Source organism: Schistocerca americana, chromosome 3 (assembly GCF_021461395.2).
Source record: "Schistocerca americana isolate TAMUIC-IGC-003095 chromosome 3, iqSchAmer2.1, whole genome shotgun sequence".
Classification (NCBI taxonomy): Eukaryota; Metazoa; Arthropoda; class Insecta; order Orthoptera; family Acrididae; genus Schistocerca; species Schistocerca americana.
In genome coordinates this window covers 630,847,641-630,864,488 of record NC_060121.1, presented here as the reverse complement: position 1 = coordinate 630,864,488, position 16,848 = coordinate 630,847,641, and the positions used below count along the sequence as shown (strand labels likewise).

Below are 16,848 nucleotides of genomic sequence, written 5' to 3'. Positions count from 1 at the left end.
TGTCGAGATTGCGGACGCCCGTCTCATCCCGATACTCCATGTGCCCCGCCTCCCATCTGCGTCAACTGCGGGGAGCACCATTCACCTTGCTCGCCTGACTGCAAAGTCTTTCAGAAAGAGCGCAAAATCATGGAATATAAGACCCTGGACCGGCTGACCTATACTGAGGCCAAACGGAAATATGACAGACTCCATCCTGTGAGAATGACATCTTCCTATGCAGCTGCTACAACAACTGTGCTAGCTCCATTAGTTTCGAGACTTCCAGCCAGCTCGATAAGCAGTACGACTCCTTCTGCCCCCTTGCCCGTGGGGGGCTCTCCCCAACCAGTTGCTCCTGCACCACCTACCTCAGGAGCAACCTCCTCCCACCCGTCGGGGACGTCCATCCCCGCTTCTCAGCCGGAGAAGCATCTAACTTCTTCGGCTACTCTCGCCCGTAAGAGTTCCCTTGGGACCCTCCCTTCCCAGGGTTCCACCAGCGGGAAGGATGACGGCCACCAGTGGCATAAGTCCTCACCAGCAGCCGGGCGTAGGGCTTCACGATCCTCCTCTGTCCCGGAGACTGAATCGGTGAAGCCTTCCCAGCCGGTGAAACCCAAGGTTCAGCGAGAGAAGTCCAAGAGAAAGACCTCTAAGGCTAAAGAACTTGCGGTGGCACCAACCCCACCGCACCTTTCGCGCTCTGCGTCTGAGGATGAAGTCGAGATTCTAGCGTCCGCTGAGGACCTTGATCTCGCTGGTCCCTCAGACGCCATGGATGCCTCTCGTACGGGTACTGAATCGGTGGCAGTGAGTGAACAAGCGGCGTAAATTGCCTTCCCAGTCCTTTCACGCCTTTCTCAGCCATGGACAATACCATCCTCCAGTGGAACTGCGGCAGTTTTTTCCACCATTTAGCTGAGCTCCGCCAACTTCTCAGCCTTCGCCCTTTCTTCTGCATTGCTCTCCAGGAAACTTGGTTTCCAGCGATGCGAACCCCCGCCCTCCGTGGCTATCGGGGTTATTACAAGAACCGAGCAGCTTATGAAAGGGTGTCTGGTGGCGCCTGCATATATGTCCTTCACACTCTGCACAGCGAGTCTGTCCCTCTCCAGACGCCTTTAGAGGCTGTCGCTGTACGCGTGTGGACGCCACAGGCTGTTACCGTCTGCAGTCTTTACATTCCACCGGATGGTGATGTCTCGCAGCATGTCCTGGCTGCACTGGTCGCCCAATTGCCGCCACCTTTCTTGGTATTGGGCGACTTCAACGCTCATAACCCTCTGTGGGGTGGGTCAGTGGCAACAGGTCGAGGCGCCATCGTTGAACATTTATTGTCGCAGCTCGATCTCTCGCTGTTAAATGATGGTGCCTTCACACACTTCAGTGTGGCGCATGGCACCTACTCCGCCATTGACCTTTCAATCTGTAGCCATAGCCTCTTACCGTCTGTCCAATGGAGTGTGCATGACGACCTGTGTGGTAGTGACCATTTTCCGATCTTTTTGTCACTACCACAGCGCCACTCTTCTGGGCGCCCTAGCAGATGGGCTATGAATAAGGCTGACTGGGACTTGTTCTCCTCCACTGCCGCTTTTGAGCCTCTCTCTACCGATGACATTGATGCGGTGGTTCAATCGGTCACCACCGGCATCGTTACTGCCGCCGAATCTGCCATTCCCCATTCCTGTGGGTCCCCTCGGCAGAAGGCTGTGCCTTGGTGGTCGCCTGAGATCGCTGAAGCGATTAAAGATCGCCGGCGGGCGCTCCAGCGTCACAAGCGACACCCCTCCCTCGACCACCTTATCGCCTTCAAACGGCTGCGTGCGCGGGCCCGCCTCCTTATCCGCCAAGGCAAGAAGGAGTGCTGGGAGCGGTATGTGTCCACCATTGGCCTCCATGTCACTCCCTCGCAGGTCTGGGCCAAGATTCGACGCGTCTACGGCTATCGGCCACCTGCCAGCGTCCCTGCGCTCTCACTGAATGGAGCAGTTTGTACTGACTCCGACGTCATTGCCAATCGCTTAGCAGAGCATTTTGCTATGAGTTCCGCTTCTGCGAATTACCCCCAGGCCTTCCGCTCCATTAAAGAGCGGATGGAACGTCGGAGCCTTTCGTTTCACACCAACCACCCAGAATCTTACAATGCTCCATTTAGTGAGTGGGAATTTCGCAGTGCCCTCGCTGCTTGCCCTGATACCGCTCCTGGGCCAGATGGCATCCACTGTCAGATGCTGAAACACCTTTCAGTGGACTGCCAGCGGCGCCTTCTCGATCTTTACAACCGTCTTTGGGTCGAGGGGGAGTTTCCGTCGCAATGGCGGGAAGGCATTGTCATCCCCGTTTTGAAACCTGGAAAGAACCCTCTGGAGGTGGACAGCTACCGTCCCATTAGCCTCACCAACGTTCTTTGCAAGTTGCTTGAACGGATGGTGAGCCGGCGCTTGCATTGGGTACTGGAGTCTCGGGGCCTTCTGGCTCCATCTCAGGGTGGGTTCCGTACAGGCCGCTCCGCCGCCGACAATCTGGTGAGCCTGGAGTCGGCCATCCGTACTGCCTTTTCCCGCCGTCAGCACCTGGTCGCTGTCTTTTTCGACATGCGGAAGGCGTACGATACGACGTGGCGTCATCACATTCTTTCTACGCTTCATGGATGGGGTCTTCGGGGTCCTCTGCCGATTTTTATCCGCAATTTTCTGTCGTGTCGTACCTTCCGCGTGCAAGTCGCGGCCTCGTATAGTTCCTCCCACGTCCAGGAGAACGGTGTGCCACAGGGCTCTGTTTTAAGTGTCTGTCTGTTTTTAATAGCCATTAACGGGCTTGCTGCGGCCGTGGGAAATTCTGTCTCCGCTTCCCTGTATGCTGACGACTTCTGCCTTTATTACAGCTCTACTGGCATTGCAGCTGTTGAACGTCAGCTACAGGGCGCTATCCGTAAGGCACAGTCTTGGGCTGTAGCGCATGGGTTTCAGTTTTCGGCAGCCAAGACCTGCGTTATGCATTTCTGCCGGTGCCGAACAATCCCTCCTGAGCCGCGGCTTTATCTTGCCGACGAACTCCTTGCTGTGGTGGAGACCCACAGGTTTTTGGGGGTGGTTTTCGATGCCCGGTTGACTTGGCTGCCTCATATCCGGCAGCTGAAACAGACGTGTTGGCGGCATCTAAACGCTCTGAGATGCTTGAGCAACACCCACTGGGGCGCCGACCGCTCTACACTGTTGCGGCTCTACCAGGCGTTAATCCAGTCCCGTCTGGATTGTGGGAGCCTGGCTTATGGCTCAGCATCCCCATCTGCGTTACGGGTGCTGGACCCGATTCTCCACAGCGGGATACGCCTTGCCACTGGTGCTTTCCGCACCAGCCCTGTGGACAGCGTACTAGTGGAGGCAGGTGTACCTCCACTGCGGTTCCGACGCCAACGTTTGCTGGCCGCTTATGCTGCCCATGTTCTAAGCTCGCCCGGGCATCCAAACTATCGTCTCCTGTTCCCGCGGTCGGTCGTCCGTATGCCAGAACGTCGGCCCTGGTCTGGTTGTACAATAGCGGTCCGCGTCAAGGAGCTTCTCTCTGGGCTCCAGGGTTTCACTGTTCCACCTCCTTTCCGGGCTACTTTGCATACACCCCCATGGTGTGTTCGTCGCCCTAGCCTTCGGCTCGACTTGGCACAGGGCCCTAAGGACTCAGTCCCTCAAGAGGCCTTCCGCCGCCGCTTTTATTCCATCCTGGCCACGTATCAGGGCTCTGGTGTTGTCTACACTGATGGTTTGATGGTTGCTGGTCGTGTCGGGTATGCGCTCACTCTAGGGGACCGTTCCGAACAACGTTCCTTGCAGGATGGCTGCAGCGTTTACACTGCTGAATTGGTCGCCATCTTTCGTGCCCTAGAGTATATCCGCTCCTGCTCAGGTGAGTCCTTCGTTATCTGTAGCGATTCCCTGAGCGGTTTACGAGCTCTCGACCAGTGTTTCCCTCGTTCTCGTCTGGTGATGGCTATCCACGAGTTTCTGCATACTCTTGCCTGTTGCGGCCGCTCTGTGGTCTTTGTGTGGACCCCCGGTCATGTCGGTATCCCGGGTAACGAACATGTTGACCGCCTGGCGAAAGAGGCCACCAGCAAGCCATCTCTGGACCTTGGCCTCCCAGAGACTGATTTGCGGGCCGTCTTCCGCCGCAAAATCTTGGCGCTATGGGACGATAAATGGCGCGAACTGACAATGTCCAATAAACTCCGTGCTGTCAAGGAGACGACGGCTGTGTGGCGGTCATCCCTGCGAGCCACTCGCAGGGACTCAGTAGTTCTTTGCCGGCTCCGCATTGGCCACTCCCGGCTGACACACAGTTATTTACTGCGCCGGGAGGACCCTCCTCTATGTCGCTGTGGGGCAGCTTTGACAGTGGCCCACATTTTGCTGGCCTGCCCCCTTTTAGCTGTGGTCAGGGAGACATTTGCGCTGCCTGCTACGCTCCCTGCCCTTTTAACAGACGACTCCGCTATGGTTGACTTAGTTTTACGTTTTATTCGGGCAGGGGGATTTTATCATTTACTCTGAGTGTTTCTGTTTTATTTTATCGTTTTGTGTCGATTCTGGCCTTTGGCCTATGATTTTACACTGATTTTTTTTAATGTGTTTCTAAGTGGTTGGCTTTTCCTTATTTATTTCTATGGTCGGCCAACCACCATCACACTCTGTGTGGTTTTAGTTCGTTTTGTCTTGTCCTTGTCTCAGTATCTCTTGTTCCAGTATCTCTTGTTCTGTATCGTCTGTGATCTCTTCCGTTCATCGTTTTTATTCTCTGTGGGTGTTCTTTGACTTTGGAACAAGGGACCGATGACCATAGCAGTCTGGTCCCTTTAATCCCCCAAACCAACCCAACCGAACACACACACACACACACACACACACACACACACACACCCGTTGACATTTCCCACTCAAGGAGCTGCAATAGTTCTGTATGTCGCTCATACAATTGTAGTATGCAGTGTTCTGCTTTACAGTTGTAAGTTACCTAAAGAATGGATTGTTGTTCCTAAAAATGATTTCTGTTTCATAGTGTGAGAAGTCAACAGTAACTCTCAATTTTATTGAATGTAAGTTCTGAAAATGCATGAGAGCGCATCATTATGTTCTTCAGTGCTGAATTTAATTGCTTCTGTCCTTGTAGTTCCTTCGTTATGTACAAAAGCACAAAAGCCTTTTTCCATCACTGGTAGAAAAATGACTTACTGTCCATAATTATAAATTATACAGTAGCTTATTCTAAAAAAAAAAAAAAAACAACTTTGACATTCAGTTGAACCAATAGTGTGCACGCATGCGCGTGTGTGTGTGTGTGTGTGTGTGTGTGTGTGTGTGTGTGAATGATTCTGATGATTCTGTATTACCAAGCACAACTACCAAGAACTAAAAGTATCAGGTTTGAGATCAGTATTAAGTTGTAGTTATTCATTAGATTACAAGCACTTTGCTGGCTTGACCGTAATATTGATGCAATCAAGTATTTTTTTCTCTGTTTTGGCTGGGTGTGTGTAAGATTTTCAAAGGATGCATTTCATTTTCTAATAACATCTGTTTGTGAACCTTCCCAATGTGGCAACGAAGATTGGTTGCATTACCCATGTTTTGAGCTCTTTGTTGCAGATTTTGCATGTGGCAGAAGTATCAGAGTTCTTTTTGAAATATCTCCAGACTTTGCTTTTCAGTTTAGATGGTGTCATTTTATCAGTTAAGAAAATATTTTATCATACTAAGTACATGAAGTCTGAAGGATGTTTAAAGTTGGTTTTTTAGATGGGCGCTTACCACTTTCCCATGTTGGCTGACTCACGTGAAAATTCCAACTTGATACTGTCACAACTGGCATGTTATACTGAAAGCACATAGCCGCCTTCAAATGTTATTCTTATAGGTAGCAAAGACTGTTAAAGTAAATTTAAGATTTTGTTAGATAACACAATGAGAGGAAGAAAAAAATAGCTACTATAAAGTCACAACTGTCAGGTCTTTGAAGCCAACAGTATTTGAAAACAGAAGACAGTCAACAAGTGTTCTTAATCATGCCGATAAGGCACGAAAACAAATTTGGTGCCATTGGATGGCTTGTAGTGTGGTGTAACTTGTTCACTTTGCAGTTACAGTTTTAGGTAGGTGGACTGCCAGTTGTTGACGTGTTGTACTGTTGGTTGTTTCGAATGATGTACGATTAACGTAAACATGTTCAATCTAAGTGGAAGACGATTCTTGAACTGTGCGTGCAACTTGCAGAACAAACTCAAAAATACATTCCATTAACACAATTATTACAGAAAATTACAGGAACTGGAAAAATAGAGAAATAAAACTTGTTTTACGATCTAATAATTGAGGTGTGCATGTAGCAGATAAAAATAAATTCACTGTTAACTTATGCTATAGAAAAGCGTAGGAAATAAAAATAAAACAATACTGCTGTTTTATGACCTAATAACTTCAGCTGAATGTGTAGCAGATGAAAATACATTAGCTATTAATACATTCTTCTGGATAAAAACACGAGAAATGAAAATAAAATAAAACCTTTGTTTTACGAACTAATAACTGAGATAAGTGTGCAACAAATAAATCAAATATAAAACTGCATCAACACATGATTACATTGAAACACATAGGTAAATAAAACTTGTTTTACAATCAGTGAAATCATAGCTTTGTCTTCACACAACTACATTTGGCTTCCTTGACATTGTTCATGACATTAAGAACTCTTTATTACACTCATTGCTACTACTGCTGCTGCTTGCTTTGTAGTTCATATGAGCGATGTTAGTAAACTATTTCACTATTCTTCGTGACAAAATTGAACCATGTTCATTAAAAACGTTGGCCATGCATTTCAGCAGACTGTTAACTATACGCAGTAGTAATAATGTGCTATCAACATGAACGCGACTGTACAGTACCGTGCCATGTGCATCATTAATGTATTGTTGGATGCCTTTACATCTTCATCTACATACATACTCCGCAATCCATCATACGGTGCATGGCGGAGGGTACCTCGTACCAAATCTAGCATCTTCTCTCCCTGTTTCACTCCCAAACAGAATGAGGGAAAAATGACTCCTATATGCCTCTGTACGAGCCCTAATCTCTCTTATCTTATCTTTGTGGCCTTTCCGCAAAATATAAGTTGGCAGCAGTAAAATTGTATTGCAGTCAGCCCCAAATGCTGGTTCTCTAAATTTTCTCAGTAGCGATTCACAAAAAGAACGCTTCCTTTCCTCTAGACTCCCACTCGAGTTCTTGAAGCATTTCCATAACACTCGCGTGATGATCAAACCTACCAGTAACAAATCTAGCAGCCCGCCTCTGAATCGCTTCTATGTTCTCCCTCAATCCGACCTGATAGGGATCCCAAACACTCGAGCAGTACTCAAGAATAGGACGTATTAGTGTTTTATAAGCGGTCTCCTTCACAGATGAACCACATCTTCCCAAAATTCTACCAATGAACCGAAGACAACTACCCGCCTTCCCCACAACTTCCATTACATGCTTGTCCCACATCATATCGCTCTACAATGTTATGCCCAAATATTTAATCGACGTGACTGTGTCAAGCGCTACACTACTAGTGGAGTATTCAAACATTACGTGATTCTTTTTCCTATTCATCTGCATTAATTTACACTTTTATATATTTAGAGTTATCTGCCATTCTTTACACCAATCACAAATCCTGTCCAAGTCATCTTGTATCCTCCTACAGTCACTCAACGACGACACTTTCCCGTACACCACAGCATCATCAGCAAACAGCCGCACATTGCTGTCCACCCTATCCAAAAGATCATTTATGTAGATAGAAAACAACAGAGGACCTACCACACTTCCCTGGGGCACTCCAGATGATACCCTCACCTCCGATGAACATTTGCCATCGAGGACAACGTACTGGGTTCTATTACTTAAGAAGTCTTCGAGCCACTCATATTTGGGAACCAATCCCATATGCTCGTACCTTAGTTGGAGTCTGCAGTGGGGCACCGAGTCACACTTTTCAGAAGTCAAGGAATTTGACATCCGTCTGATACCCTTCATCCATGGTTCGCAAGACATCATGTGAAAAAGGGCGAGTTGCATTTCGCAGGAGCAATGCTTTCTAAATGCATGGACAGCAGCTTCTCTGTCTCGAGAAAATTCATTATATTCGAATGGAGAATATGTTTGAGAATCCTGCAACAAACCGATGTTAAGGATATTGGTCTGTAATTTTGAGGATTCGTCCTTCTACCCATCTTATATACAGGCATCACCTGCGCTTTTTTCCAGTCGCTCGGGACTTTACATTGGGCAAGAGATTCGCGATAAATGCAAGCTAATTAAGGAGCCAATGCAGTAGAGTCCTCTCTGTAAAACCGAATTGGAATCCCATCAGGACCTGGCGATTTATTTATTTTCAACCCATTCAGCTGCTTCACAACCCCAGGGATGTCTATCACTATGTCCTTCGTACGGGAATCTGTACGAGGTTCAAACGGCGGTATGTTTGTACGATCCTCCTGCGTGAAAGATTTCTCAAATGCTAAATTTAAAATTTCAGCTTTCGTTTTGCTGTCTTCCATTGCCAGGCCAGACTGATCAGTGAGTGACTGGATGGAAGCCTTCGACCCACTTACCGATTTTACGTAAGACCAGAATTTCCTTGGGTTTTCAGCAAGATCTTTTGCTAAGCTATGACGGTGGAAGTGGTTGTATGCTTCGCGCATCGCTCTTTTTACATCAGCACGAATCTCTATTAACTTTTGCCTGTCCTCAGTCTTCCGATCTTTCTTGTACCACAAATGCAACTGTCTTTGCTTCCTGAGCATTCTCTGAATTGCGCTGTTAAACCATGGTGGGTCTTTTCCGTCTGTAACCCACTTTTTCGGCACATAATTGTCCAGTGCGTGATTTACAGTGTGTTTAAAATTTGCCCATAATTCTTCCACGTCCATCGTACCGGAAGTAAATGAAGACGATTCATTTACTAAGTAGGATGCTAACAACTGCTTATCTGCTCTTTCTAGTAAGAATACTCTCCCAGCCTTCTTGACCGACTTTTTAACTTTCGTAACCATAGTCGTAATGACAACATTGTGATCACTAATCCCTGTCTCAACACTGACACCGTCGATGAGGTCTTGTCTGTTCGTGGCTACCAGATCTAAAATATTTCCATTACGCGTTGGCTGTCGATTTAGCTGCTCAAGACAATTTTCGGATAATGTGTTCAAAAGTAATTCACACGACGGATTGTCTGTACCACCTGTAATGAATCCATAGACATCACAGTCTATACTAGGTAGGTTGAAGTCTCCTCCGACTAATAATAGCATGATCCGGGTACTTCTGCGATACAGAGTGTAGACTCCCTTTGAATGTTTCTAGAACTGTCACAGTGGAACCTGGTGGCCGGTAATAACACCCAACAATTAACTTTATTTCTCCTAGCCCTGTTAAACGTGTCCACTTCACAATCACACTCTACTTCGACCTCAGTAGACACAATATTTTTTTCAACTGCAATGAAGACACCACCTCCTACGGTGTCTAATCTGTCTTTCCGATACACGTTCCAACCCTCACTAAATATTTCAGAACTTCCTCTCTCAGGGTTCAGCCAGGTCTCTGTCCCGAGAATAATTTGAGCGCCACGCGCTTCCTGGAGGGCAGTAAATTCAGGAACTTTATTCCGAACACTCTGAAAATTTACTGCTAATATCTTGATAGCTGAAGTGTCTTTACACTTCACACAGAGGTTACGTCCTTAGGCTGTGTTCACAGTGCCACTGACAACGGTCATCAGATGCTGTCGCCAGAGATTGCCCAATAACATCGATCGTTGTGCATCCTATCTCATTTGTCAGTTTTTGATGAGATGGAGGTGGTTATGTATGAATTGGGTTAGATGTTAACCTCAGAGGATGGGATGGATACCATGATGCCTCTGTGCTTGGAGATGAGTGCCACAGTGCGACGTTTGTCATTAAGAAGATGCTGAATGCAAGTAAATAAGCTATATCTGGCTCAAAAAGAACATGGCGAGTTCTGTATATCCTGTCCTCAGTTACTGGAATTACCAGACGAGTTGTACGAACATATGAAATGAAGGGAGAAACACCATGCCACATTTGTTAAAAACGCTGTAACTTTGTGACACCACCTCACCAGCGATTAGCGTCAGAAGGGACCACCACCTCAGAAATTAATACGCCGAAATCGATGGCTAGCACTTCGATGGGTGACTGTCTGGTCTGCCGAATGCTGTTGGCAAGCAGGGTGCACTCAGCCCTTGTGAGGCAAACTGAGGAACTGTTTGAATGAGAAGTGGTGGCTCCAGTCTGGTAAACTGACATACACACAGGAGAATGGTGTGCTGACCACATGCCCCTCTAATCCGCATCCAGTGATGCCTGTGGGCTGAGGATGACAGCAGCCAATCAGTACCGTTGGGCATTCATGGTCTGTTCAGGCAGACCTTAGTTAAGTTTTTATCTCGAAAATATGTAGTTTCAGTGATACATTGCACTAATGATCTCTCCAAAACAGGTTATTCAGAGTGGTTTATTGTGCTACAGTGGCAGGATGTGTGTCTTCGGTGTGTAAAGTTTTTGCCAATGAGGTTATGAGCACATAATGGTTAACTTATGTGATGAAAGCATGTGTTTCTGTTGTATGATGCATAGATAAAATAATTGCGCAAGTAAGAAAATATTATTTAATTGATGAAAGGTAGATTTGTGGTTTCACAGCAGCTCACTTTATTCTGAAAATGGTGAAAATAAATGCAGTGCTGGCAGAATATTCAGGTAATTAGATTCTAGTATACTTCACTGCTCTCTAAACACTTACCCAGTGGATCTGACAAAGGAAGTAACAATATTCCTTGGGGCAGTGTTATTTCAGAGTGAAGGTTGCTTTTAATAAGAAAATCGATAATATTTCAGTGTCTTACAGTGCACTTGCACAGCACCAAAAGTTGATATAGGCCAAATTAAAAATTTTGTAGTACAGGTATTTGAGGTGCAGAAATGATGTTCTGCAGACATACGTCAGTTAACTTTCAGTGACTGTCACTCAGTATATGTGTGAAAGATAAACATGAATTTTAGTGTAAGATACTCTGAATACCTAAAACACTGAAAAGTGGAAACACTTATGTACACCGCCTTCGGAAACCAGTTCAAGTAACAGAATCACCATCCTATTGCCATAAAGACAATGCCAGTAAGCAGTAATAATAATTTGTTGACAGCTGATGTCCACCTACCAGAACCCAAAAAGATCCATTACAGCAACTTTAAGCAAAAGATAAGCCAACCTTGTCATTTAAACAAATTATTTTTCCAGGTTTAATCCACACCTAAAATTTCTGATACAGGTACCTCAATAAATTTCTATATCATCTCAAAGCTGTAAAGTCTTGACTATATATCACAGTAGGTAACATCAATGTATCATTTGCATGCATACATTTTTTTGCCTGCTGGTGAGAACAACACTTGAACAGTTGTTATGGTAAGTAAAACAACAGGCTTATTTCAGTTCCAGATATGGATACTAAATTGAATGTGAACGTTTCCATGAAGCTGTTCAGTACTGTGTGCCTGACTTGAAAGCAATGAATTCCTCCCTTCCCACCTCTCATGCAGCGGCATGAATCAGCAACACTTGACGGGCATAAAACAGTTACTAATGCTTGTGTGCACATTTTATATGTACAACATACTGATTTCCCTTTGATTATTCAAATGCTATTTAAAATACCACATCCATTTTAAACTGATAACATATAAATACAGTCTGGATGAACATAAAAAAAAATTTTAAAAAAATTAATTTTTTGAATAAAATTTAGGTTTTTCCTAGTTTCAAAAATGCCTAATTTTCACATTTCACTGGACACCTTGTTTTGATTTGCCAGGATATTTCATGTCACATTTACTTGAGAAGGTGTCTTCCCCCTTTATTAGACCAACATTAAACTGTAGCCTTCCTTTCTTTAAAACAAGCAAAATGATATCTTCAATAGCTCGAAAGGCACTCGAAAAATTTTGGCGACTAATTTTATGCATGGCCAGTGTTATTCATAATCTTTTCATAATCCAAGATAAACTATAGCAGGAAAATGTTTCAAAATAATAGCCAAAAAATTGTTTGTTTGGTATTAAACATTATGTCCCCATTTGTGATGAACTGACATTGTTGTATGATATTTCAGGAAAGAGGAGGGTGGTTCTTCTGCTACCAGATGGTAATTTAATGATGACGGACGTTGATGAAGAGCAGTATGCTGCACTGAACCTTGAAGAAAAGTGATTTAAAAACTTAAAATTGAGGTACAAGTTAAAGCACTATCAAGTGATAGAAACGAAAGTGGGGGCATATGTGATAATACTATATCCTGTAATTTATTTTAGCAGATGACACAGTATTTATGTGTAAAGCTTTCATATTGGAAAGTTGTTGTGCTTTTTCATTTGAAGCAGGCTCCAGGAAGAAAATGTTAGATCTAATATCTTTAATTTGTAACCAAGGATTTTTTTCCTTTTATTTAGCCAAACCGACAGTTTGACAGATCAGTTCAACTCAACAATTTAACTAAATAGTGTGTATATGTGTACATAAAAATTATATTTTTATATAAGGTTTAAAACTATGCAAATATGTTGTACAATTAATTATTTTTATGTAATTTGTCGAGTGTAGCAGCACTTGTTTTAATATTCCCTTCCAATAGTTGAGGGACAGCCCACAAAAGTAAAATAGATTACTGGAATGTGGTGTGTGAAGTCACATACTTGCCTTCAGTTTCTTGGTGTTTCTTCTCTTTTTAAGTTTTGTAAAAAGTGTATTGGCTGCCATAAATGTGATGGCTTCTTGCAGTGTAATTACAACATATGTAAATTTGAAATCTTGTTACAATTGCTGTAAGTTTGTACAAAAGACCATTTTGTAGCATAAATGTAGTTGTTTCAGAGATGTTTACGTATAATGTCCCCAGATTTCTTCAGAAACCTTTTAATTTGATTTGTACAAAGTAGAAATACTCACCTCACATGATCATTGTTCACATATTTCACGCTCATTACACTCACAAATAAGAGACATTTTACATTTATTGATCTCTTTTACAATATAGTTCTGTCATTCTAAAAATTAGTACCTATTCCTTATGTTATAACACTTCATTTGTGTTATATGCAAGATATCCTGTATATTATTGATTGCAATACATTATGAGTGGCATGTTTGTAATATACTTGTTTGTTACATAATGAAATTGTATAGTATTTCATACAGAGTGATATTGTGCACGAAATAAAATCTATTTGTAAATATTAAAGTTATTTTTAAAACAAAGATATGATTCAAATTAATTTATGTGAGTAGATTATTTGATTACCAAGCTTCACTCTTAAGTGTATCTTAAAGAAAATAGCAATAAATATGTACTGACTTTCTCTGTGTGCCTAATGACATTGACTGTTGGGTCGTAGCGAGGTTCAGATATTTATGTTTTGTATGACATGTATGTTGAACACATTCTGCAATGTGTTGTTGCCCAGATACCCATCATATTTGCAGTAATTGCTGCCTAATAGTATTAGTAAAGAAAAGTGAAACTAAAATTAAAATTGAAGTGTTAAATATATGGAGTGTCCGTGTTTTGTCAAGACTCTGCCCATGAAAATTAGTTATTGGAGCATTTCAATCTTTTTGTTCAACCCTCATAATAAATACATAATTGAATTAATTTAATTTTGTTTTAAAAAAATCACTTTACTGATCTTCATTTAAAAATGCTGTACATTGCTTTTAGATTGCATTGCAGTCTGTAAAGATCAATGTATTTCATGCACAGGGATATGGAGTTGTAATATGAGGGGTGGTTGAAAAGTTTCTAGCCCGAGATAGTTACCACAATGTCTCACACAAACGCCACCACCTACTTTTATGGTGACCCTTTGTGGGCACGCAAGTCAAATTTCACAGCTCCAGCTTCGTTAGTTTTGCAACTAGGATGCATTGTATACCGTAGTGGAAACAAAATGGTGAATATCGAGAGAATCAAGAACAGTGCTTTCATTTGAAAGGAATGGCACCCAAGGAAATTGCGGAGAACATGCGGAATACACTTGAGGACAGTGCTCTGTCTTATGCAACAGTGAAAAACTGGTTGTCCAACTTCAAACATGGAAGAATGAGTGTGGAAGATGTGCTGAGGAGCAGAAGACCTGTCACCGTTGTCACTGATGAAATATTGACTGCAATTCACAATAACGAATTTGCAGGATACCTGAACAATGTTGTAGAACATTGAAACTACATTTGGAATCTCCCACGGGTGTGCTCATTACATTGTTGTGGATATTTTGGGACTGTGTAAAGTTTCATCTTGGTGGGTTCCAAAAGACTTGAATGCATATCACAGACAGGAGTGTGTGTAGTGTTGTGAAGAAATCGTCTGCCAATTTGAAGCAGAGGAAGATGTTTTTCTTGCAAGGTACATGACTATGGTCAAAATGTGGGTTCATCACTTTGATCCTGAGACAAAATAACATTCACAATAATAGAAACATCCTTCATCGCCCACCCCAAAAAAATTCCGGGTGCAAAAACCAGCCGGTAAGGTGATGGCATTGGTCTTCTGGGATGCAAAAGGGTTCATTATGGTGGATTACTTGCAAAAGGGTGTAACTGTCAATGCATCACACTATTGCAACCATCCTCCTGTGCTGCTTGAAAGAAGAGATATGAAAAAGGTGTGGAAAATTGGCGTGCGGAGTTCTTTTGTATCAGGCCAATGCACCCGGTGCACAAAGCCCTTGCAACACTGGAAACTCTGCATGACTGCATGTTCGAATTGTTATGTCATCCACCATATTCTCCAGATTTGGCTCCATTAGATTTTTTCTTTTTCCAAACCTAATAAAAGACCTCAAAGGACGACGATTTGACAATGATAATGCATTAATTGATGCTGTGAATGCGTGGTTGGACTTGGAATCAAAGACCTTTTATTTGAATGGTTTGCAGAAGTTATCTGAGCATGCCCGCAAGTATATTAGTGTACATGGGTATTATATTGAAAAATAAATGGTGTTATGAATTTCTGTCATTCTTTATTTGTTAGGCTAGAAATTATTCGACCTCCCCTCGTATTTTGTAAGATTTATGAGACCTTGCAGATGTCTTTTCAGGAGCTTAAAGATTTATACGCATATTTGGCAGTATTTGCATTGCAGATGGCACTTGTGGTTATTATTAGACAAACTGTGCAATTTGCAGCCACAACACTTGAACAGAAAAAAAAGAAGAAAAAAAAAAAACACTACTACTTCGATATAAGCCGATGTACGCACCCTTATTTAGGTTCAAACTGGAGTTTCGTATTTTGGTGCAAACGTCTGTAACATGTTGGCAGTAACCATTATACAAGAAACCGAAAAGGTAATAATATCTCATTAACCACTCATATAATTTGCGAGAATATATATTTTCAATAATCAAAGTATGCATAACTCAAATGCTTCCATTAAACAGATCGTGACTTCATCAGTATGTAGAGAGCTTATAGTGGTTTGTGTAAAGTCACATAAATTCTTTGAAGTATCACATAAAAACAGCAATTGAATAGTGGAGCAGGGGTTTGTTTTTTCCTAATGTGCATATGCTGGGAGGGAAAAAGAAAACTGACCCAGAAAATACAGTATTTATAAAACTGACACATAACTGACCCTTGTTAACGAACCGGAGTAATGCCCATCACAGTAAATGCGGGAACTGTGATTTCAGTGCAACAATTGATTACTTCACATCTGCCCACACACACAGAGTTTAAGACTGGAAGTGAAAAACTTCATGGAAGAATTGCATGAAACTGTAGCAGATAAAAATCGTAACTATCCAAAGAAGTCTTATTGTAAATATGCTGGTGTGCAAAACTCAAGGAAGAAAGTAACTTTCATGTCATGTCTCATGACAAGAAACTTGGGCTATTCAAGGGAAGAACTGCTACAGTATAACAGAGAAGTTAACGGAAAGAAATACACAACATTCTGAACAAGAATGACACCGTTATTCAAAGACAAAAATTACAGTTAAATAATCATGATTTATGATGGTTTGCTGGACATTACAAAAGGCAGGACTTGGTTCTTATAGGGACCAGTGACCTAAGCAGTTTGATCCCTTAAGATTTTACCACAAATTTTACTTGGTTATTAATAAGGTGTGTGATCACCACAAATGCCAATGTGTGCTCTGCAGTGTGCTCACTTGCTGCCCATAAGGTTGGTGGGGTGTTCCATTCCCCACCAGTGCAGTTAATAACTACTGGATGGCTGTTTGTGCTTTGAATGTGTTGCAGTATGTCTGTCCAACACATTCCATGTGTGTACAATGTGATTTAAGTCTGAGGAGAACGGACCGGCCAGGCCATTCGCCAAATATTCTCTTGTTTCAAAGAGCTGCTCCAACTGTGTTTATTTGATGCAGTCACACATTATCATCTATGAAAACGAAGTCGGGGCTGAATGCACCTCTGAAAAGTATCACATGGGGAAGGAATACAGTGTCACAGTAATGTTGACAGGTGAGTGTACTATGTTCAAAGATTTGGAAGTCAGTGCGCCTATCTGACGTGTCTCCCCCCATCAAAATAATAATGTCTGACAATGCTAAACGTACCCTAATATGGCAAGAGGTGGGAACACATAGTGCACATGATCACTATGATGGTACACTTGGGGTGTTCAGAGGCATATTGTTGTGTGGGAATACTGGCCTCCAAATCTTTGAGCACAGTACATTCACCAGTCAACTATGTTGTGACACTGCA

General features: G+C 43.1%; 1 protein-coding gene across 5 annotated transcripts in view; it reads left to right on the top strand.

Moving 5' to 3' along the window:
• LOC124607023 overlaps positions 1–13,738 on the top strand; it is a 116,218-nt gene extending 102,480 nt beyond the window's left edge. For all 5 annotated transcript variants that reach the window (XM_047139186.1, XM_047139185.1, XM_047139184.1 and 2 more), the window contains one exon: positions 12,226–13,738. In XM_047139186.1, the coding sequence (XP_046995142.1) occupies positions 12,226–12,323 (98 nt within the window). In that variant the 3' untranslated portion in view covers positions 12,324–13,738. The remainder of the gene's footprint in view (positions 1–12,225) is intronic.
• The last annotated feature ends 3,110 nt before the right edge of the window (positions 13,739–16,848 follow it).